Source organism: Typopeltis vanoorti, chromosome 3 (assembly GCF_054136105.1).
Source record: "Typopeltis vanoorti isolate ZY-2024b chromosome 3, IOZ_Tvanoo_1.0, whole genome shotgun sequence".
NCBI classification, from domain to species: domain Eukaryota; kingdom Metazoa; phylum Arthropoda; class Arachnida; order Uropygi; family Thelyphonidae; genus Typopeltis; species Typopeltis vanoorti.
In genome coordinates this window covers 163,453,900-163,478,477 of record NC_143551.1, presented here as the reverse complement: position 1 = coordinate 163,478,477, position 24,578 = coordinate 163,453,900, and the positions used below count along the sequence as shown (strand labels likewise).

At 34.1% G+C, this 24,578-nt stretch overlaps 1 protein-coding gene across 1 annotated transcript in view; it reads left to right on the top strand.

The window, feature by feature from the left end:
* The window catches only part of Mtr4 (exosome RNA helicase Mtr4), a 432,027-nt gene that overhangs the window by 260,940 nt on the left and 146,509 nt on the right, over positions 1-24,578 (top strand). The window contains exon 16 of the mRNA XM_090390948.1: positions 10,358-10,530. Within this exon, the coding sequence (XP_090247074.1) occupies positions 10,358-10,530 (173 nt within the window). The remainder of the gene's footprint in view (positions 1-10,357; positions 10,531-24,578) is intronic.

Below are 24,578 nucleotides of genomic sequence, written 5' to 3'. Positions count from 1 at the left end.
TCACCATTGCAAGTCTCTAGTTCATGCCTGATTGTTTTTACTGTATTCAGGGAGCATTGGGCAGCAGTCGTAATATCCTTATTTTGATGGCGGGCATGAATCATCATGATACAAGTTATTCTCTTCCATGATTCAGGTGGGTTCCAGCTATCCATCCTTTCTGACATCTTGTATATGAATGAAGAAGGGTCCAAACTTTTAAATGAAGAGAAGTGTGTGTTAATACATGTAACTTACGGAAAAATATAATTAATTATAAATATGTCAAATTTATCCCGAACACCCTGTATATATATAATATGTATCAGTAATAAACACGTTTTTCTTTTATTTATATGGTGTTATTTAATTCATAATGTTGACAACATATTTTTTTTTAAATATCTAATTACTCATCACACTTTCCAAATTTTGATCATCCTTTCAACACTGTCTTTTTTGAACGCTGCTTATCCTAACTATATTTATTTGCCAGCCTAGTTGGCCAATTGGATGATGTCAATCTTCTCCACTTAACTGGATATTGGTTAAATCCTACAATTGTTTTAAACATCTGTGGAAGTTCAAGAATTTGCATGAGACTGGCATCTTGCTTATTGGATGCTTGAAAAATGTTTCTTGTTTGGTCTCTGCTACAGGGTTTCTGCATCATCTAATGCTTAGCCCACTGATGGTGAGCCTTTTAGGCTAGGCATGTAAAAAATTCAGAAAATCTCTAAATTTGACTCTGCTCGCATCCCTTGTCCCCCAAACAAAAGAGAAACGATTCTTTACATATTCATTTATTTAAAAAAAAAAAATACTGTCCAATCATGTCTGGTGTTATGCATTGCATTGCATTACATATTGAAACATCAAATAATTACAGAAATGAATTATAAGTAAATCAAACTCAGACTCATGTAGAATAATAATAATGAAGAAAGAGATTCATTATTAAAACAGTTTCAAAATTATTTCAAAAATCAGTTCAATTCAAAATTACCAATTTTAGTAGTAATTTTGAATTGAACTGAAAAAAAAAAAAAATGGAACACATTGCATTTGATTTGATAACATCAATTAATTGCTTTTTATTTTTTTTATTGCTGAGTCTTATGAATAAGTCTGAAATTGAAGGTAGGTTCTTTGTGCACTTCAAGCCCAATTAAGTAGCACTAACTTCATCTGTCAGTTGAGTTCTTTTGTCTGTTTTAATGTTGTTTAATGCCAAGAATGAAAAAATTGTGAGTAAAGCCATCGCTAGATTTTTAAGGGTGCTAAAAGTTTCTGGTATTCAGTTTCAAGTATTCAAAATTTCTTGTTCATAGTGGCACTCTTCATTCTGCAGGCAATTTCTTTCCAGATCCTAAAGTGAATCCTCAAGCCCTTGCATATCAAGTACCAGCACGATTTTAAACTCAGTTTTAGATTAGAGATCAGTTTGGCAGAAGATATAATCAATTTAGAAGTTTAGAACAGAAAATTAAAATATTTATCCGAATGTATATAGTAGTATACACTATTATGGAATTAAATGATTTCCAATTGCTACAAATTAAAAGATTAAAGCTGCAGTTGGATGAGTTCAAGGCCAGCATCTGGACTCAAGTGTTCATCTAACTGCAACTTTAATCTTTTAATTTGTAGCCATTGGAAATCATTTAATTCCAAAATAGTGTATACTACTATATACATTCGGATAAATATTTTAATTTTCTGTTCTAAACTTCTAAATGGATTATATCTTCTGCCAAACTGATCACTTACTGAGTTTAAAATCGTGCTGGTACTTGATATGCAAGGGCTCGATTTCATTTTGCACATCTGAGCTGACCTCTTTGAAATGTTTTTTTAAGCAACTTAATTTCTTCATAGTATTCCACAAATCTTTCAAAGACTTTTCCTTGGCTTAACCATCTCACATTGTTGTACATCAGCAGTCCACTGTAAGGTGATTCAACCTCCTGCAGTAGTGCAAAAAATTCTCGCTTGTGATGGAATTGAGCAGTTTTGTTACAACTGTCATTACATCATATTGTTCTGTGAATCCTGCCTTGGCACACAACACTTCCTTATAATGCAGTGAAACAGCACAACTGGATGTCCAATAGCTTCCATGAACAGTTGCACAAATCGAACTCCCTACCACCATACTGGATGGCCCATCTGTCATCACAGACTACTTTAGACATATCAATGCTCTTAGGTCACAAAGCATTTTTAGAATAACATTGCATATTTCGTTCTCTGATGTACTTTTTGGCATTTTTTCTAGCTTTAGCAGTGATGGCCAACTGAGCTGATGAGGTGACATCAATAATTTCATCAAGACAAATCAGAAAATATTTGCAATTATTTGTCTCCTTTTAATTGATTTCAAAGAGCACATTGTCATCACTCTGTCTTTAACCCCCCAACTGGCTGAGGTGGATGAAATAGTTAGCCCTCCCTAGCTTTTTTTTTTCATGCATCAAAACTTGTTCGGCATTCTACCTTTTATCATGGCATTACTTTCCTCCGCCGATAACCTCGTTGTGGCTAGTCTAGGGCTATTGGTGGATTAACTGTTGCTGAGCAACCTTTGTGTCCCCCTGTCTTTACATCTATTGTGTTGCTTGGAATTTCCTTTGCTGTCCTAAGATATTTGACTTTTTTTGCCTCTAAAATGATTTATTGTGTCTCTTCCAAAAATTGAAACGAATTCCACATGTGCGAAAATAATCAATCCTGAAATGACCACCGATCAGCCTTCGCAGTGAATCTATTTAGTAATAGTAAATTTTGTGTATTTTATTCTACAAATCAGTGCACCAGAAGAGTTGCACTGATTGTTCTTTCACTTTACTTATAAGAATACAGAAACAATTTTTTTTGAATTTCAGAATTTTCAAATGTTTGCTTTGAAAATATTATATCAAATATTTATATTTTTAAATAATATTTATTGAAATAAATATCTCCTTTTGCTTTCGTTCCTAGCTAAATACCATTATATGGATCATCACATTTCAGTTTAGAAACGATTTTTTTATTTTATTTTATTTTGTCTTTATGAACAACGAATGTTAAAATGTTAAATTGCATTACTCGGTTTCTGATTGTGAGTCTTTTTGGTATCAAAAATTTATATCCAGTGATATTTTAGCAGTGATTCTTCGCCTTTGATGTACTTCTCTGATTATGCACATTATGATAATATCCAGTGCATATCCTCGTAGGTAGATATGTTGAAAATATAATATAAAAAAAATTTCTTATATGGAATGATTCAAAATTTTTGCTCGTTTTGAAGATTTTCTAATGCTTACTCCTTATCTTCTCGTGGAACTCAATTGCATAACTACTCTAAATTTCTACAGGGTTGAAAGCTTTTCTATACAGTATTCAAAATCTATTACTTCATTTTACCATTTTGACAAAAGAAATACGGCAATCAGATTGTTGTATCGTGAAGCTTCTAATTCTGTACTATTTATTTGCAATCTAAAATCAGCTGTTCTGCTGTCTGCTGACATTATTTGAAATTTGAAATTTTAGAAATAATATGCTATATTTTCACCATGCAAAATTGTTTATATGCATACCACACAAAAGAAAGTTCAGTAGTATTATTTTTGCTTGTTTTACTTTAAAAAATCTAAATATTACTTCTTCTGCTGGTTGCTATTTCTGAAATAATCCATGTCTTAAAAATACTTCATAATATCCTCTTAGCTGGAGGAAATGCTAAAGGCTTATTACTCTCAGTGCTATTGAGAAAGAAAAGAGAGAACACTAAAGTCACACTAAAGTGCCTCAAGCTATAGTGCAGAATACATCAATATTGTCTTGTTTCCTTTTCGATTGTTGATTACAGATATCCTAACAGAAATACTGACATTTCTTTTACATGCTGATACATTATTTATGCCAAAATAATTTCTTAATTTATAATGATCAGTTTCACTTTTATTATCGAAAAATTATAAATTATTTCATACAATTATCTTGAAAAAGAGGATTTGAATTATTTTCAAAGAAAAAGTGCATATGCTTTTCATAATCTTTTTTTTTGGGGGGGGGGGGGGGGGGGAATATAGACCTATTTAATCTGCAGATATTTCAGAGAATTTATTTTATAAATCATTCGCAAGACAATTACAAACATAAATCACTTGGGGAACATGCCCATTCATTTTAGTGTAAAATAGTAGCAAAGGTTTAGTTACTTTAGTTATCTAACCTAGAAGAAAATGTTGTCTGCTGATATTAGAATCTTTCATGAATAATTTTTTCTGACATGATTTCTCTATTCGTTATAATGTAACCAATTTCCAGAGTTTTTCCCTCCTTCATACTCCATGTTATATGCAGTGATTTCTTCTTTGTACTACAAGAAAAAAAAATCAGATAACAGAAGAAAAATATGTAGTATTTTCTTTTTCATTGGCTGAATTTACAATTTTCTTTCTTTGTGTTTTGAAGAGAAAGTGCAAATGATTTTTTCCTTACTATTTTTGCCATTATAGCATCTGATATAATTATAAGAGTGACATTTTGCCATTTTTCTCCCACACGAGAAACAGAAATAAGGTAGTAATAATATTGTTGATTCTGTTAAACTTCATTGTAGCAGAAATTTTTTTTTTACAAAACTATATACTATATATATATATCTCCGAAACAAGAAATTTGGAACCCATATCACATCAGTATTGAGTGTTGCCAAGGTGAAAATGTTCATGTTATTATTTATATATTTTATTTTTTTGGTGAAATAGTTTACCTGGAATACTCTTTCCAGTTCAAAAGGAACTGAAAAGAGTATTCCAATTCCTCTTATATTTTATTCCTTCGAAAATATGAAAATATCATTCTGTGTTATAAAAGAACTTAAAAATTTGCCTTCAATATGAAATGGAAACAGTACATCAGGTATCTCTCTATCAATATATGTAGTCCTGAAAAGGAATGGTTTGATGGCCCTGAAAAGAAACATTTTGTATTTCATACTTATTCCTTTCTGCCCAGTAATAAGCTCTAAGCTAACGGAGATTACTAACCCCCACTGAGAAACAGAACATGCACAGTAGGCAGCACACTAAAGAGCCTCAAGCAATATCTGAATATTTTACAGGCAGAAATTTCTTGTTTGGTTTTTTCCATCGTTCTTTATTCTGATATTACATTTGTAGGATGACAGTGATTTTTATATATTAATTTCGCCTATTACCGAATATTACATAATTTCCTGATTTATAATAATCACCACATAGTTTCTGTATCGAAAAAAAGTTGTGGGACAATTACTAGAGAAAAATAACGAATTAAATAAAAACTCTACCTATGTTTCATAACAGTTTTCGGGTGTGTGATAGTGATGCAATGGGGGGGGGGGTAAACTATCAAAGCCGAAATAAAGTTCGATCCATATTGTAAAAACATGGAAATGAAATTTCACATTTGATGCATTTGGTATACATATTTTGAATGATAAAATATAAGCAAATGTATAGCTTTAAAAATTGGAGTGTAATATCTGAATTATGCAGAAAATATATACATATAAATTTAAATCACAACTGTTAATGTAATTTTGTAATGACCAATTATACAAGGAAACCAAGAACGTGAAAGTACAAAGAACAGTAGATTACTATATAAAGAAAAAAATTAGTGATATGATTAAAGAATTTCACGTTATTCTCTATAAAGCAAAGTTGATCAAGCACGTCCTAAAGGAAATCTGTGAAGTATTATTTGATTTCGATGATTTTGAACAAAAATGATATAATCTGGAACGTCAACAGCCAGTTTTCTTTTTTTTTTTAAAAAAATATTTCAAATTATCGCGAATTAATTTCTTCAAGAACAAAGAAAATGTTTTGTCGAGTAAGAGATTAGAAAAAAATTACTGCAAAAAAATTAAAAATGAAATTGGTTCTCCAAGTAAGGCATTATTTAAGTGAAGAAATTATTCAAGGATCTTTATTTTGTCCAGACATTAAAATTGTATTGTACAATAAAAAGAGAAAACAAAAATATAAATAATTTCGATATTTTTAGTCTATCCAATATAACTAAGATCCAGTTATCCAGCATAGAACAAGAAAGTGCGTTTCTTGTTATAGGCAACTGAGAGGCAGCTGTGAACATGAGATAATCCGATTAACTGTTCTCTTCAGCATGATGGTTTATCACACCTTCTAATGGACATTACAGTCAAATTGCACTTTTTATCCCTGTTCTTTCAACAGATGGGCTGAATCATATCCAGATTTAGCTAGGTGTCTATAGACGTCTTGGCCGTTTGGGAGGTTAATGGTATTTCTACTGACTGATAAATCAGAAATGCACGTAATAATAGAATCTTTAATTTGCATTTCTTCAAACAAAAAAGGTGCACATTTCAGAAGAGTTTCTTTAATAAATTCTCCTTCACTTAGGACTTTTCCATGCTGAGCTAGGGAGTGAGCAATGCTGAAACTTGCAGATGTTAAATTTGTAGGGCCTCTTAAAAATTTAAGGAAGTTATTTGATTGACACTCTTTGCAGTGTAGCTGCTGAGAAACGTATTCCTTCCTTCCTTTCTTCCTCACTTAGAATTTCACAAGAAATGAGAAATTGTTGAAGTGGCACAAAATAATGCAACACACTACTTATTCACATGAATGTAAAAACTGAACTGAACTCAAACAGGGAGAACAGTTGTTGGGTGTTGGTTAACACTGGCATGTCATAGGTTCACCATCAGTGGCTTATCCCACCCGCAGTACTAATCTAAGTTTGTTTGCAACCTTTTGTGGATAAGAATTACATTTAAAAAAAAGTATTTCTTTTATATCAATCATATATGAGTTTGCAAACATTATAGTAGACTGATTCCTTAACAAAGATGTTAACATTGCTAATATTTATTGATGTTTAAAGTCACTTTGGTAATGAATAAAGTTTCACTCAGTCTACCCAGAGGCAGACTGAGTGAAATCCTATTTATAAGTTAGCTTAAACAAGTAGGTTTAACCTCTAGAAGACTGTTTCAATTAGGTCCTCTGATTAGAGGACTCTAACTAGGTTAAAAGAAGTATTTTAAAATGGCTCAAGATATTTGATTTTAAATAATTACATCATTAGTGATTTGGAGAAATCACTAAAGACATCAAAATTTGGAGTAAAGAGCAAAGCTAATAATAATAATGGCAAATATCTGTTGGATTTCTGCTCAGGACATGGACTGGCTATTACTAACACCATGTTCCAACATAAAAATGTGCACAAATTCACATGGAGAGAAGAGGCAAGGAATAAGAAAAGTCTCATTGACTATGTTATTGTTGATAGTGATGTTTTCTCCCTGGTGCAGGACACCAGAGTGTACAGAGGATTTGAAATTGGAAGTGATCACTATTTAGTCTTGAGCAGGATAAAATTGAATTTCATATTGAAAAGAATAATATGTAAGAAAATTTTAAAGCGAATAAAAGTTGAGCAGTTCTCAGATGTGAACTGTAGACTAAAATACAGAAAGATTATTGAAAAGAAAATGAAAGAGTTTGAGAACAGGAATCAAACCTTGGAGATTCAGTGGCAAACTCTGAAGAAAACATTGATGGATTCTGCAAGAGAGGCATGTGGTGAGGTTGTCTGTAAAGATAAAAAAATCAGAACTCCCTGGTGGACACAGGAAGTTAAAGAGGCAGTGAAGGAAAAGAAGAAAGTATACCAAAAGTTCCTCTCAAATAAGTCAGCTTGTGCTCTTAGAGAATATAGAGACAAATGCAAGAATGCTAAACACTGTGTAAAATTAGCTAAACAAAAGTCATGGGAGGACTTTGGTAAGAATATAGAAAATAAATATCAAGAAGGTGGCAAAATATTCTGGAGGTTGTTGAAGAAGCTTAAGAATGGAGGAAAGAGTGCTATAAAAGGAATTAGAGATGATAAAGGTGACATGAAAACGGGAGAAAAAGATATCCTTGAAGTATGGAGTAATTACTTTGAAAAACTGCTAAATGAAACAAGCAGTGATGACAGCACAGTGGTACAAAACACTGACCAGGCATGCAGTCAGGAATACATATCCATACTTGAAGTAGAAAAAGCCATCAAAGGCTTGAAATGTGGAAAGGAAGCAGGAGTAGATGATATTCGACCAGAAATGCTGAAGTATGGTGGTATAAGAGTCTTACAGTGGCTGCACTGCATAGTTCAGAAAGCCTGGACAGAGGGGCGAATTCCCGATGATTGGAGTAGAGCTCTCATAGTACCCATATATAAAAAGGGAAATAAAACTGCATGTGAGAATTACAGAGGTATTTCCCTACTGAGTGTTCCTGGCAAGATCTATGCAAGTATACTTGAGAAACGGTTGAGAAGAATTGTGGAAGAAAAGCTTGGTGAAGAACAAGCTGGATTCAGGCCAAATAGAGGCTGTCAGGATCAGATCTTCATTTTACGACAAATAGTCGAGAAAGCATGGGAATATAACAAAGATCTGTATTTAAGTTTTGTCGATTTGGAAAAGGCATATGACAAGGTGCCAAGAGAGAAGCTATTCAATACGCTGCAGTTATATGGTGTCAATGGGGCATTATATCAAGCAATACTTAGTCTTTATTTGAGTTGTAAGTCAGCAGTTAGAATTGAAGGAAGTACAGGAAGATGGTTTAATGTTAAATCTGGTGTGAGACAAGGATGTACATTATCCCCTCTGTTATTCATTATCTATATGGATCACATTATGAAGGAAAGTGGTATTAAACATGATGTCAAAATTGGAGATGTTAATGTCAGCTCTTTGCTTTATGCGGATGATGTTATACTTCTAAATAAATCTGCTACAAGTCTGCAAGATTCTCTGACTAAATTGAATAGCTGTTGTAATAGATATGGTATGAAGGTCAGCAATAAAAAGACGATGACAATGAAAATAGGCAGAATCATTGAAAATGTCGACTGTGTTGTTAATGGAGAACCTGTGGAACAAGTAAAACATTTCAGCTATTTAGGCACGATTTTTAGTGAAGATGGTAAATTAAATATAGAAATAGACAACAGAATCAGCAAAGCTGGTATGGTAGGAAGTCAATTGAATAAATTCATATGGAATAAGAGAGAAATTAGTCGGAACACTAAATTAGCTGTATACAAGACAGTGTTCAAACCAGTTTTAACTTATGGAACTGAGAGCTGGGTCAGAAGTAAAACACTTGACCAAAGACTAGAGACCACAGATATGAGAGTCCTGAGAAAGATTATAGGCATGAACAGATGGCATCAATGGCAGTATCATATTAAAAACGAGGATATTAGGAAAGAACTTCACATTGTTAGCATCCAGGAATGCATTAGCAGAGCTAATCTCAGGTGGTATGGTCACTTAAACAGAATGAGCGAGAAAAGATTAGCAAAACAAGTGTTCTCTGCCAGGTTGGCAGCAATACGACCCAGAGGAAGACCAAGATATAGGTGGATTGATACAGTACAAAGTGCTTTAGACGATAGAAATATAAGATCTGATAATGTTGGAGTCTTGACAAGTAACAGACTGATTTGGAGGAAAATTGTAGATAGGAAATTAATAATGATGTAATTTCTTTTCATGTAGTACTATCATATCCTGTATACCCCTTGAGGGTATATGGCAGGAATTTGATGATGATGATGACATCATTAGTGTGTTGGATATAAATATTTAAGTTAATAAATGAGGGAATATCATGGCTTTTAAATGATAAACTATGACAGTTTATCATCCAGTTCTATGTACCATAGAATTGGATGATACCTACCTTGTTTTATTCATAATATCAGATAACAACAGCTTTGCCAAGTAAATTAAAGATGTCAAAATATTTATATTGTTTGTTTCTTTCCTTATTGAAGTGTAAGCAAACAAATGTTTGTACATTAAGTCACTTCTCTACTGGGCTACTTGTATGTAGAGGCTAATGACTTCACATCAATTGCCTTACTATCCCATAATGCAATGCACATATCCTTACAGACATGTATAATGTTATGTATTATGGAAAGGGCCACTACCCAGACTGGGTTTTGACCTTTAATGAGGTCTTAACAGTGGGAGCCAGACCCAGAAATGATAACAGTGTTGAAGTAATGCAGAAGTCATATTTCCATATACAAGCAGCCAAAAAGTGTCACGCCTTATTATTAGAATGCTCTGCATTAGAGATATTATGTGATCTCTAACCTGTTGTGTAAGGTATATAGTAGTATATATTAAGTATTCCATTACCTCTGTATTTATCTCTTACTTAAGTAATTTTTTTTATTGTCAAGTATAATTTAACATAATCTAGGATTTTTTTATTTTTTATTTTTTATTTTTTTTTTGTTGTTGTTGTTTGGAAGTTAATTTCATAAAATTTATTAGAACTAAAGAAGCTTCAGGAAGAATATGATTCTATTACTATTTTGCGTGAATCTGAGGTAGCAGCTTATGAGAAGATTCGCCAACAAATGATTACCCTAGAGAAAGAATTTCAGTCTTATTTAGTAAAACCACAGTACTGCGTGCCATTTCTGCAACCTGGGAGAATGGTTCAGGTGAATTGTTTAAAGTTTTATTAAAAGTTCTGTTGTGTTATCGATATAAACCAAAGAAGGCTTATGAGTTTTCATTCATTAAAAATGAACATTTAAAGTTCTTTTTATTAAGTTTGGATAAAATTTGATTTACATCATAGATATATATATATATATCTAAGGTTTATAGCTTGATTGAATTAAAAGTGATTGAATTTTACATAAATTCTCTCAAATTTGTCTTTTTTATATAAATCCTATCAAATGGCAGCTGACTTTTCCTGTATTTGAATGGTAAATACTGTATGGCAGTTTAAGTCTGACCAAGTGAAAAAGTTTATTTTTCACTTGGTCAGACTATAATAAATTTAGTTTAATCCTTTATCCAAGTGTGTGCAAACAAACTTTGCACCTGAAAGTATCTTCAGGACTGGGGTAAAGTGGTACAAAACTGGGCAACTCCTTGCAAAGGTGGATCAAGCTACCAACACTCCTATCTCAGTATCTCCCGTAATGTAAAACACATCTACTTGCGGATATGTATAATGTTATGCATTAAGGGAAGGACCACTACCCAGACTAGTTTCGACCTTTATTGAGGTATCTTCAGTGGGAGCCAGGCCCAAGTGGAGATACCAAGGCAGAAGCATTAGCAAGGTCATCTCCTCCTATAGGAGCTGCCAAACGGTGTGCCACCTTTTTATTAAATTACTCTGGATTTAGAGAAAGATGTTGAAAGTTTATTTTTCGCTTGGTCAGACTATAATAAATTTAGTTTAATCCTTTATCCAAGTGTGTGCCAACGAAGTTTGTTCCTGAAAGTATCTTCAGGAATGGGGTAAAGTGGTACAACACTGGGCGACTCCTTTTAAAGGTGGAGCAAGCTACAAACACTCCTATCTCAGTATCTCCCATAATGCAAAACACATCTCCTTGCGGATATGTATAATGTTATAATAAAGGATTTATTATATTTATTTATATTTATATATATTTATTATATTTATTAATGAAGTTTATTTTTCACTTGGTCAGACTATAATAAAGGATTTATTAGATAAAGGTCTATAATAATAAATATAATAAAGGATAAAACTAAATTTATTATAGTCTGACCAAGTGAAAATAAACTTTCATCATCTTTCTCTAAATCCAGAGTAATTTAATAAAAAAGGTGGCACACCGTTTGGCAGCTCCTATAGGAGGAAATGACCTTGCTAATGCTTCTGCCTTGGTATCTCCACTTGGGCCTGGCTCCCACTGAAGAGACCTCAATAAAGGTCGAAACTAGTCTGGGTAGTGGCCCTTCCCTTAATGCATAACATTATACATATCTGCAAGGAGATGTGTTTTGCATTATGGGAGATACTGAGATAGGAGTGTTGGTAGCCTGCTCCACCTTTGCAAGGAGTTGCCCGGTGTTGTACCACTTTACCCCAGTCCTGAAGATACTTTTAGGCGCAAACTTTGTTTGCACACACTTGGATAAAGGATTAAGCTAAATTTATTAATGTTTTTGGTTTATGCCCAAATTGTACAACAAAGCATTTGAGTAATGTTTCTGTACAAATAATTTTCAATTGGAAGTTACTTAAGATGCATGAAGTTAATCTCAGATAAAATGAGGCTGGAAACTTTATAAGCAGTTGTGTGCTGGAGGTTCTAGTTAATGCTATCTTTTCATGATTAAGGTTTTTATATCAGTTGAAGACGAGAGTTTCTGCTCTCATATTTTTGGAACTCCTCCAACAATTGAAACTTTTTCATTAAATCCCATCTCTGTCATCCAAATGCTGGATAACTGCTTCCACTTCCTTTATTGCTAAGTTATAAGTTCACCTCATAAGCATGGATTTGGATTCCTCTCTTATTATCCATTCCTCTGTTCTATGAGATCATCAGATTCATGTACGTACTATGTTGTAGTTTCTCACTACAGCCTTTTTAACTTGCTAATAGCTAGTGCAGTGGACCATTTTGGATGACATTAATATCTCTTATCATATTTAGAGTATTAACACTCCATAATGTTAAAACCATGCACAGTCTTCCTCCACACTTTATTTAACAATTTTTTGACTTTTTCCCAAGGAATCATGAGTTCCATTGGCCATCGTAGTATCAAAACTAATTTTGATATTATGACAGACTAATGTTTCAATAAAATGAACAAAATAATTCCTGCAATTCTTAAAATACAAGGTGAATGTGCTTTTGCACAGCCATGCATTGCTCTATGCAGAGCCTGATTTTCTAATTCCTCCAATATATATATATATATTTCTACTAATCATGTTGTAGGTTTAATAGAGTATTGACAACACTAAGAAAGATTTAAAACTATTCTTTCTTTTAGGGTTACATGGTGATCAGCATTCATTTTAAAAATGTTATGGAATTTACAACCGTGTTAAAAAAAATTTTTTTATTATCCCGATGTTTCGATCTTCACATCAAGATTATCATCTGGAGCATACATAAATATACAGGACAAGCTGAGTTACATCATTAACTCTAAGCTAGAGAAACAATGATTTGATCACATGTTATTCTACTGGCGTGACCTCTGGTGGAAAAAAATTTAAAAAAATAAAAAATAAATTTTAAATCAAGCTAAATTCTATTTTTACAATGACAGGAATAAACATTCTTTTAGATGGTTTTCTTTCAGAAACAATTGGTGTCCTATTTTTAGTATTACAATTCTTATTTTTGATTTACAATACTGGATTTTCTACAGTCCTGTTTATAGTTGTTCTTGGTGAGGAAGGTCGAATATATACCTTCCATATGTTTGGGATTTTTTTAAACCATCATTGTTGTTCAGATTGAGGTGGTTGCTGATAATCTCACAGGCTTCCTTGAATTCCTTGGGGAAAAAAAATGGATTAAAAAACTAATTTTAATGCTTCGAATATTTCATCTCAGTCATATCTGCCATCTCAGTCAAATGTGAACTATATGCGTTTGTGTTGTTTGTTTAGGTGGCTAAGGAATGTATCTAATGTCTGGCGGCCATGGGACAAGATCGCGAAAACATCGTCAACGTATCTAAGCCAGACTTTGGGTTTTAGAGGGGAGGAATCTAGGGCAAGTTGCTCAAAATGTTCCATGTAAAAGTTAGCAATGGAGGGAGTGATAATGGCGGGACTATGGCTGTGCCTTCTTTTTGTAATTAGAAGACGTTTTTCCATACAAAATAACCTGACCGTAATACATGCTCAAAAAGCGCCGTGATATGTGGAGGGAATTTGTTCTGTAGGAGAAGGATTGTGTCATTGATTGGGACATTCGTAAAGAGGTCAGAGAAGTCAAAACTGACTAATAAATCATCTTTTTCTAATGTAATGTCTTTGATGATGTTTATGAAGTGTTGTGTGTTTTTGATATAGGAAGGGGAATGACCTACCAACTCCTCGAGTGTTGCCGCTAATTTTTTGGCTAAGTGATACGTCGGGCTATCAATTCCTTCATTTCTAGGGGAGCACGCGTAATGAGGGAACAGTTTTTTTACTGTATCTTCGGGCCATGTGGTAATTGATTTAAGTAGTTTCTCTGTTTTGTTTTTTGTTCTGTTAGTGGTTTTAGTTAACTAATTTGTATGTGTTATTGTCAGAGAGCAGATTCATTTTTTTCTATATAAGTGGTACGGTTTAAAATAACAGTGGCATTTCCTTTATCGGCTCTGGTTATTATTATGTTCGGATTTGTTTTAAGTGATTTTATCGCTGTTAATTCGTGTTTAGTTATGTTGCTTGTTATTGTTTTGTTATGGTTTAAAATGTTCGCAGTTTCTATACGTATTTTGTCTGCTATGTTATTAGGTATGAATCTTAGGCCTCTTTCCATATTACAAATAACTTTAAGTTTGTCTATCGTTTTCAGTGCTATAGCAAAATTTAAAACTTTGTTAAGTATAGAGATTTCGTCTTTGTTTAGAGCATGGTTAGATAGGTTAATTATGTTATTGATACCTGCGGGTGATTTGTGGCTCCTGTTGTTTCTTGCTTCTGGTTGGTTGTTGTTGTTCACTGTGGCAAACTCTGAATGTGGCAGCTGGTTTTGTCGTTCTTTTAGTCTTTGAAATTTGGAAATTAGGTTTTCTTTCTTCGTTTGTTGGATGTGGTTTGCTGTGTTGTACATAATCCTTTCTAGGATTATCCAGATATCTGCGTTTAAGTAGCTAGACAGCTCCATTTTTTCTTTTAGTAGCTGGTTTTGTGTAGCGGCTAGGTTCTTTCTGGTAGCTTGGATCTGCTCTCTCAGTAGTGCTTTCTCCATGCAGTGGTATATTCTTTGTGCCTTTGTTGAAGTGAATTTTCTCTTTATCCTGATGCAATTAGGAGTGATACACTGTCCCTACTCCGTTTTAAAAACGCCAGTCGATTGATCAAATTTGAAACTTGGATCTTCAGCTTACTGTATTGATTACATCACTTGTGGGTCGAATCTCCATGAATTATCGTAATCCTTTCTTTTAGGGTTACACGGTGATCAGCATTCATTTAAAAAATTTTATGGAATTTACAACCTTGTTAAAAAAAACTTTTTTTATTATCCCGACGTTTCGACTTCACATCAAGATCATCATCTGGAGCATACATAAATATACAGGATAAGCTGAGTTACATCATTAACTGTAAACTAGAGAAACAATGAATTGATCACGTTATTCTACTGGCGTGACCTCTGGTGGAAAAAAATTAAAAAAAAATAAAATAAAATAAAAAATAAAATTTTGCATCAAGCTAAATTCTATTTTTACAATGACAGGAATAAACATTCTTTTAGATTGTTTTCTTTCAGAAACAATTGGTGTCCTATTTTTAGTATTACAATTCTTATTTTTGGTTTACAATACTGGATTTTCTACAATCCTGTTTATAGTTGTTCTTGGTAAGGAAGGTCGAATATATACCTTCCATATGTTTGGGATTTTTAAACCATCATTGTTGTTCAGATTGGGGTGGTTGCTGATAATCTCACAGGCTTCCTTGAATTCCTTGGGGAAAAAAAATGGATTAAAAAACTAATTTTAATGCTTCGAATATTTCATCTCAGTCATATCTGCCATAGAAGGTGATGCCATTGAATCACTTCTACTCCACCCTTCCCTCCACCCCGGCATCACCTTCTATGGCAAATACGTAGACGATATTCTATGCATTGGCAAACCCTCACACATCTCCGCCTTACAAACATCCCTCAACGATTTTAGCAACAGACTACAATTCACCATGGAAACAGAACAGAACAAATCCATCAATTTCTTAAATCTTACATTAATCAGAAGCCATAACAGAATTGCCACGAAGATATTTCACAAGCCCACATGTCAGAAACTACCTCCATTTCAATTCATACCACCCATATTCCGTTAAAAAATCAGTCATCCTATCACAATTTATCAATGCTTACAAATTCTCCACCAACAACAATTTTCTTAACACTGAACTCAAGTATTTAACACAGGTTTTCAAAAATCGAAACTACCCCACGCATCTAATAAATTACGCGAACTTTACGGCAAAATGCCGTCTTAACAATAATACAACAAAAGCAGACTTCCCGACACGCATGGTCATCAAATTGCCATACATCCAAAACACATACAAGGCTTACAAATACATTTTCAAAAACACGAACTATAAGCTAGTATTCACCACAAACCATAAATTAGGAACTCTCCTAAAACCTACTAAATCTCTCACTCATAAAGAATTATTCGAACACCACAACGTAGTCTACAAATTTCCTTGTCAAAAAGACTGTGACGTCACCTACACGGGCTCTACAATTAGGTCGTTATGGACTAGACTACAAGAGCACTTCAGGGATTGCAATATTCCCATTCCAGAATATCTGAACACGAAAAAACATCGCAACATCAAAAAGAAAAACAAACCACGGAATACAGGGAAGACTGAAATTGCAGCTCACGCCCTTGAACTAAAACACATTCCCCAAATTGACAAAGCCATAATCATTGACAAACAAGAAAACGAAACGATGCTTAGAATATCCGAAACTATTGCCATAAAATGTGATGGTAATTCTATCAACATCCACCGCCCCTACCTAATTTCCGAATGTTGGACGTTCCAAAACTTACAAATTAAGCCACGCCTCCGGCCATTTAGCGACAACAAATGCCCAAATTTGGCAGATACATCTTGCAGCCTTGACATAGCCCTACAGTCATTCCCACAAAGTTCCGACGATGGTCAGACGATGACCGAAACGGTCCACACCCCGTAAACCCTTGCCCCAGTTTCCACATACGGATACCCTTCCCCCTTCCTTCCCCCCCCCTCTCCCCACAACAAAATAATATATATATATATATATATATATTTATATATATATTATTAATTGTAACCTGGGTTCCCAAACTTACTTCCCGTGTCCCAAGTAAATCCCCATGTTCTTTCCCTCTCTTCCCCCAACCCTTCCACAAGAGCTTGGATTTAGAAGGCATCTTTAAACCAAAATCAAGGTATGTACATAATTTTTCAACATTTTTTATTCTGCCATAATTGCCTTCTACACTTGCCCGTAATGTCCTAAATTATATATATATACCCCTTTTGAGTTATGTTAGCCAATGTATTAAATATAAGGGACACTCCTAAACAAAAACAGGCTAAAAAAGCCGTTAATTATATTAATTTAAAATATTGATTTCTTAATTTTGTTTCGTAAAAGTAGAGTTCATCTTATACACTGAAAAATACGGTAATCATTCCTTCCCCCATTCTTCAGCCATCCCTTAGAAGGATTTCAAGAATGCCATCACCATCCCCTACATCTGGGGCCCATTGGAAAAAATAGCCAGGTCTTTAAAAAAGTACAATTTCTACGCAGCTTTTAAGCCCCACTGGAAACTTGCTATCCTTGTCTGTTCTATCAAAGATCAGCTCCCTCCTCTCTCAGTGCCTGGAGTATAAAGAAACCTGTTCCTGCAAGTTGTCTTACTTCAGACAGACAGATAGATCAGCCACCTGTGTAGATGAACACAAATTGTTCATCTGCAATCTAGTCTTGCAGACCATGTATTGGATACCATTCACAGGATCTTCTGGAAGAAAACCACCATACTCCACCATAGTAAATTTAAAAAGAAAAGATTTTGGATTCTGCAGCAGCACTCAGAAATCAATTTAATTTTAACAAATTTGGATGCATAAAACTTCACAAACGGGGAAACAGTAATAGTCAAAGGTCCCAGTTTATATCCTAGGCTGCCTACAAACACCATAGAGGGCACACCACCTAGATAGGACTTTGTCGCCCATGTGTATCACTGATTATTATTTGTACTCCCTAAAGATGACTCAGTGACTGAGATGAAATATATTGGAAGTTAAAATTAGTTTTTAATCCTTTCTTAGTGCTGTCAGTTCTCTATTAAATTTTCAACGTGATGTCCTCCCAGCACTTAAGCCTTAATGTACAGATATTTCTATTCTGCATTAGGACAGTGATACTTTGTTGCTTTGAATCTTCATTGCAACTTCTCTCCATTATCAGTGTATATGCAATCCAGCATTTGCTTCCAAAACAGCAATCATTGTGGCAGCATATAAAATGTGTTGTCATGTATCATCCCCATTGATCATTGATGAAGGAGGAAGATGAACAACATTGATATTTGAATAGCTGTGGAAATTGGTTCATTGCATCTGCAGCCACACGAAGTTTTTTGATTAATTAAAAAACATGTTGCATTTCATAAAGCAGCCAAATCAACTATTGCTTGCAGTAAAAATGAACTAGGCCTTAATTTTTAGTAAACTTTTTTTTTTTTTTTTTTTTTTTTTTTTTTTTTTTTTTTTTTTGTACAAACTAGTTGTCCTTACCTGAATGATCACTATGAATAAAGGATACTTGTTTTTGGGTTTTGGTATTAGTTCTGGTTGCCAAAGTTGTTTCAATAAGCATAATTTATTAACATAATACTTATGCATGCCTATTGATTTTCAGTTCAAAGTTGGCAGATTATTTTGATAGTTGTATTAAAGTTTTGCAGTTATTCATAATCAAGCTTTTTAAGCACTCATTTTCATGACAAAATTTAGCCTTTTCTTTAAAACATATTTCATCAAAAGGGTAGATGAAACAGATTGATTTTAAAAATTTTGAAATTAAAAGACCAAAGCTAGTTGTGTTAACACAGTAACAGCCAAAACAGTACTTCATAGTACTCAGTCAAAATGTAATTTTTCACATCTGCAATGTAATAAATTATGATTAGGTTTTTGATAGATGGCATATAAATCATTCTTATTCCTTGATTCAGTCTCTTCATTCCAATCAATAGCCATAATTAAAATTACCCTTTTTTTGTTGTTCCTTAAGCCATTTTGTCTATTCATTTCTTTGTCTCCATCCTCCACATTACCCAACTAATATCTTATTCTATCAGCCTACACCTCACACCATACTGCTTCCAAACCTGCCACTATTTTCTCCTTGTATCTCAGACTTCTCATCTTTGTGTGGACATAATTCCCCTGCTGTCATCAACAGCACTCTTCTCCCTTCTTCCCTCCTCTTGAAAAAACATCATACCCTCCCATTTCTATTACCATTAAGATATCATTCAACTACCCATATTTCACTTATTCCAACTATTTTCAGGCGAAGAAACTCAGTGTAATAGTTTCATCTCCCTTACTTTTGATTACTCCTGGTCTTCATGGATGTTTAAACATAGCACTTCATTTCTTGGTCTGTAACCATTCCTACCCATGCCATCCCTCATTTGTGACTTATAGACATCTGCTCATGTCTACTCACCTTCATAACCCTCTGCCTTATATCTCTCTCCAAATTCAACTACTCATGCATCCCAGGCCATCACATACCAATACTGACCATCCCCATACATGCATTCAGTTACTGCTTCCAGAATCCACTCTTCTTGCACTGTATCTTTTTGTACACCCTGACTCCATCTGTTTCCCTGAACAGCATGCATTCCTGTTCTCACATTGTCATCCATTATGAAATGATAAATTTCATAACTGAGATTTATCATCTAACCATCTCCTATGGATCTCCACACTTATTGTACAACATAATACTTACTTGGGATGAGGAGGTACTGGATTTATGTCATGACAGAATTGTCATTATCTTATGCCTCTCATTACCTTATCCGTTGTCTTAAGATGTATCATGCTTTGCTGCCAGAGCATGCTTTTAAAACTCATTCATTGAACAACTTCCTACAGTAGGCAGTGTGCTGTATATTGATGGCTGTACCATTTTCTATCATTCTTGTAACATGACAGTCACTGAAAACCATTCATCAAGCAATTGATCAGATATCTTTACATGGTCTTAGTAATGGCTTCAGATTTTCAGCAGAAAATATATAAATTTTTGTGAATGCGTTCTTTATCCCTGACACAGAGTTAAGAATGGGACAGTCCATTATAAGTATGTTATTTTTGACCACAAAATTAATGTAATAAAAAAAACACTGGATTTATTGGTCATAAAGATTTGCTACTACTAGTTACCTATTAGTTTTGCCACATAAACCAGAAGCTTCATCTGGGTTTGGATGAACATACAAATATAAATAAACAGCAAGCTTTGATTATGAATCGATACATAACTAAAAAAAAATACCGAATGCGTAGGAATGCGTTACACAAGTACAATAGAAACACTTGGAGTGTGGATGCTGGCACATGGACAGTCATTGTTCAGCAGGTGTATCTGATTGCTAGCAGAGAAATTAAACTCTGATGATGATTGGAGATCTGATTACTGACTTCTAGTCACACAGAATCATCCCGTGATTCTGTTTAGGATACCATGTGAGTGGATAACCACTGTAACCTCTTATGTTGTGGGAGCTGTAGTCTTCTATGTATGGCATGGAGATCTTATCCTATTCAATGTTGTGGTGAGTGCTGGAGAAATGGAATGCCAACCCTGAACTGTCCTCTCTGTTGGAAGTTTATTTTGCACTTGGTTAGACTATAATAAATTTAGTTTAATCCTTTATCCAAATGTAAGCAAACAAAGTTTGCACCTGAAAATATCTTCAGGACTGAATAAGTAAGATGGTGCAACACCATGCAACTCTGAGCAAAGGTGGACCAAGCTCTCATCACTCCCTATCTCAGTATCTCCCATAATGCAAAGCACATCTCCTTGCAGACGTGTATACTGCTATGCATTAAGGGAAGGGCCACTACCCAGACCAGTTTCAACTTCCAACATCTTTCTCTAAATCCAGAGTAATTCAATAATAAGGTGGTAAACCTGTTGGCAACTCGTATAGGTAAATATGACCTCTCCTATTGCTTCTGCCTTGGTATCTCCACATTTGGGTCTGCCTCCCACTGATGAGACCTTGATAAAGGTTGAAACCGGTCTGGATAGTGACCCTTCATTTAATGCACAGCAGTATAGATGTCCGCAAGGAGATGTGCTTTGCATTATGAGAGATACTGAGAAAGGGAATGGTGAGAGCTTGGTCCGCCTTTGCTTGGAGTTGCCTGGTGTTGCACCACCTTACCTCAGTCCTGAAGATATTTTCAGGCATAAACTTTGTTTGCTTACACTTGGATAAAGGATTAAACTAAATTTTTTAATGTCCTCTCTGTTGTTGTTGATGTCTTCAATATGTTCCTTTTGTCTTATTTCTAAACTCCTCAAAGTTTGTTCTATGTAGTTAAGGCCCCAAAGAACATGGGATGTTTGTTGAAAAAGTTGTGGTTCTTGGGCGAGCATAATGAATTTCGTACTCTCATAACTTGGTTTGAATGCTACTCTAATGTCATAAGATTTCAGGAGATTAAAATTTTTTTTTGCGAAAGTTTGCCAACAAAAGGGATGGAAATTGAAGTTCTGTAATGAATGTCATGCATTTGTTGTAGAGAGGTATTAGAGAGTAGTGTTCTTTTTGTTATTATTTTTTAGGATATGCATTACTGATCAATAGTTGAATAATAGAATGTAATTCTTCTGTTAGTGTTTCTTCATCTCTTATAATAGAGATCACCTTCTTTTTCATATGTACAATGCCCAATTTTTGTGAAATATGATGCAATGAGGAGAAACGTTGCATCATATTACGGTACACACTGAGAGGAATATCTTCATCTGCTTGTTTTGTAATTAAAATGAAAAAAAAATTTAATTTTCCTTCATTCTCCAGTTCTAAGATGAATTTGATTTTAAGGTAGAAGTAATATGATTTTCTGGCTTCTATTAACTCCTTCCACCATAAAATCAAATTCATTTTAATAACGAAGATGAAGGCATTTCTCTTAGTGTGTATCATAAGCCGACCCACACAGGTTGTTATCTACATTTCTTCTTGTTGCACCATATTTCATAAAAATTGGGCATTGTACATATGCTGAAAAAGAGGGTGATCTCTATTATAAGAGATGAAGGAACACTAACAGAAGAATTATATTCTATTCTCCAAATATTGATCAGCAATAGATATCATAAAAAAATAGCAAAACAAATACTACTCTCTAATTTCTCTCTACCACAAATCCATGACATTCATTACAGAACTTCAATTTCCATCCCTTTTGTTGGCGAACTTTTGCAAAAAATTGCTAATCTCCTCAAATCTTATGACATTAGAGTAGCCTTCAAACCAATGTTATGACAGTACGAAATCTGTTATGCTCACCCAAGGACCACAACTCTTTCAACAAACATCCTGAAGTTTACAACATCCCATGTTCTTTGTGGCCTTAATTATATAGGACAAACTTTGAGGAGTTTAGAAATAAGACAAAAGGAACATATTGGAGACATCGACAACAAAGAGGACAGTTCAGGGTTGGCATTCCATCCAGCACTCACCACAACATTGAATGGGTTAAGAGCTCCATGCCATACATAAGAGGTTACAGTGGTTATCCACTCACAGGGTGTCCTAAACAGAAACCAAGGGATGATTCTGTGCGATTGGAAGTCACTGATCAGATCTCCAAACACATCAGAGAATTTCTCTATCGGACTCATTTGCTGAACAATGACTGACCATGTGCCTGCATCCACACTTGAAGTGTTTCTATTGTACTTGTGTAACAGTTCCTACGCATTAGGTGTTTTTTTTTTTTTTTTTTAGTAATGTATCGATTCATAATTAAAGCTTGTTGTTTATTTATATTTGTATGTTCATCCAAACCCAGATGAAGCCACTGGTTTACGTGGTGCAACTAGTAGGTAACTAGTAGTATCAAATCTTTACAACCAATAAACACAGAGCTAGTTATTTTTATTACAACGGAACAGTCCATTATTCCAGTAGCATCTGAAGATTGGTTTCATTTTTTTACAAAGAACTGAGATTGCATTCATCCGCCTAAGAGAGAAAACTGAGGAAGGAGTATTGAATCTCCACTGTGCTTTATGCTCTACAGAATAGGATGCTGATCAGTGTTCCCTGCTTTGCTTTTATTGTGCACTTGTTGTTTGCTCAAAGTTTGATATGAGTTGCAAGAGAGAGATGTTAGATCCTTTACATCTTCATAGTATATGAATAGCTGCTGGTGAAATTTGCACATTACTTATTCTGAGTAATGAGTGTATGGAGGAGCAATCAAACCCGCTCTCTCACTTGAGCAAAAACAATTGTCATTTAACTATACCCTACAAATAGTCTTTCCCCAATCATTCTTTTCAGCTAGTTTTTATAAACTGTTGGTATGAATGTACTTAACATTAACCACAATCTGAACATAATAGCAGTCCATGGGAGGTTGCACTCCTTTTATCCTCTCACTTTGTTAGGTAATGAAGTTGCTTACTCTTATCATTGTATTGGCAGTTATTCGGATGCACACAAAGCAGAGCAGAGTACTCTGATTTCTTACCTGTGTATACTGATAGTTTGAGATCTGAGTCCTCTATTACATGTCCTGCTGTCTTTTTTGTGATTTCATTATCTCAAGTTATTTCATTTGAATGCAGTTGCTATACTGTATGTTGTACAGCTTGCACTTCTACATATATATGAGAAAATCACTACAAAAATCATACATATAGATGCTGAATTCTTTATAGGTGATCTCTTCTGGTGTGTACAATCCACATTCAATGTTCTATGATGTTCTACAGTTATTAATAATCAATATTAACTGTCTAATATATATATATATATAGAGAGAGAGAGAGAGAACCAAAAAAAACACAGTATGTGGGAAAGTATGAGCTTAATAAAAGTAGTCAACTGCATATGTAGAAATGGAGGAAAGGAAGCTATTCTTGCTGGGTTCTGCATAGGCTGCAGTTATCTAATATGTTCTTATACATTAAGGCAGATGACCTGCCATTGTATGAATGCTGTAACTCTTGCCTTACTATATATCATGTTGTACTTAGAGATTCAGTATTTCACGAAAGGAAATAGTGACACTACTCGTATACGACTCACATAAATGAGGTTTTGAATGGCTTGTTTTTTCTTACATTAAGAAACTACTATTGTGGTCAAGATTGCGAAAAGAAAAATGAATTGCTGATGGAAGTAACATATGAACAAAGCAATGGTTCTTCCCTTCCGGACTTTTTTTTTTAATTCTTTAAGTCAAGGAATACAATACAGGAATAAACATCTGGTTAACATATATAAGGATATACCTTGAAATGGTTTTGGAAAAACTTAACGCAGACTGTTTTGTAGGTAAAACATTGTTTAGTTGTACATTCCACAAAAACAGCACTAGTCAACTAAACAGATTGTTTAGTTGACATGCATTCACATTGTGATAGCCTGATGTGAATGCAACATTATTATTACATTTCAGATCATGTACATATATTATCTTCATTAAGATCCATTGGTGGCTAAAGGAAAATGTTAGCTTAACACTTCATTTATTTAATCATGATCTCATGTTTCATTTTTCTGTTAACACCATTAAGTAGGGTTATGGTCTCACACTGAGTGATGAAATTCATCTTCTACCTCAAGTCATTCACAAATATTCATGCTTACAACTAGATTCGAATCTGCCACATGATGGTTGGACAGCAAGCGTGTTAACTACTAATATGTATAGAGGACCTGCCAACATGGG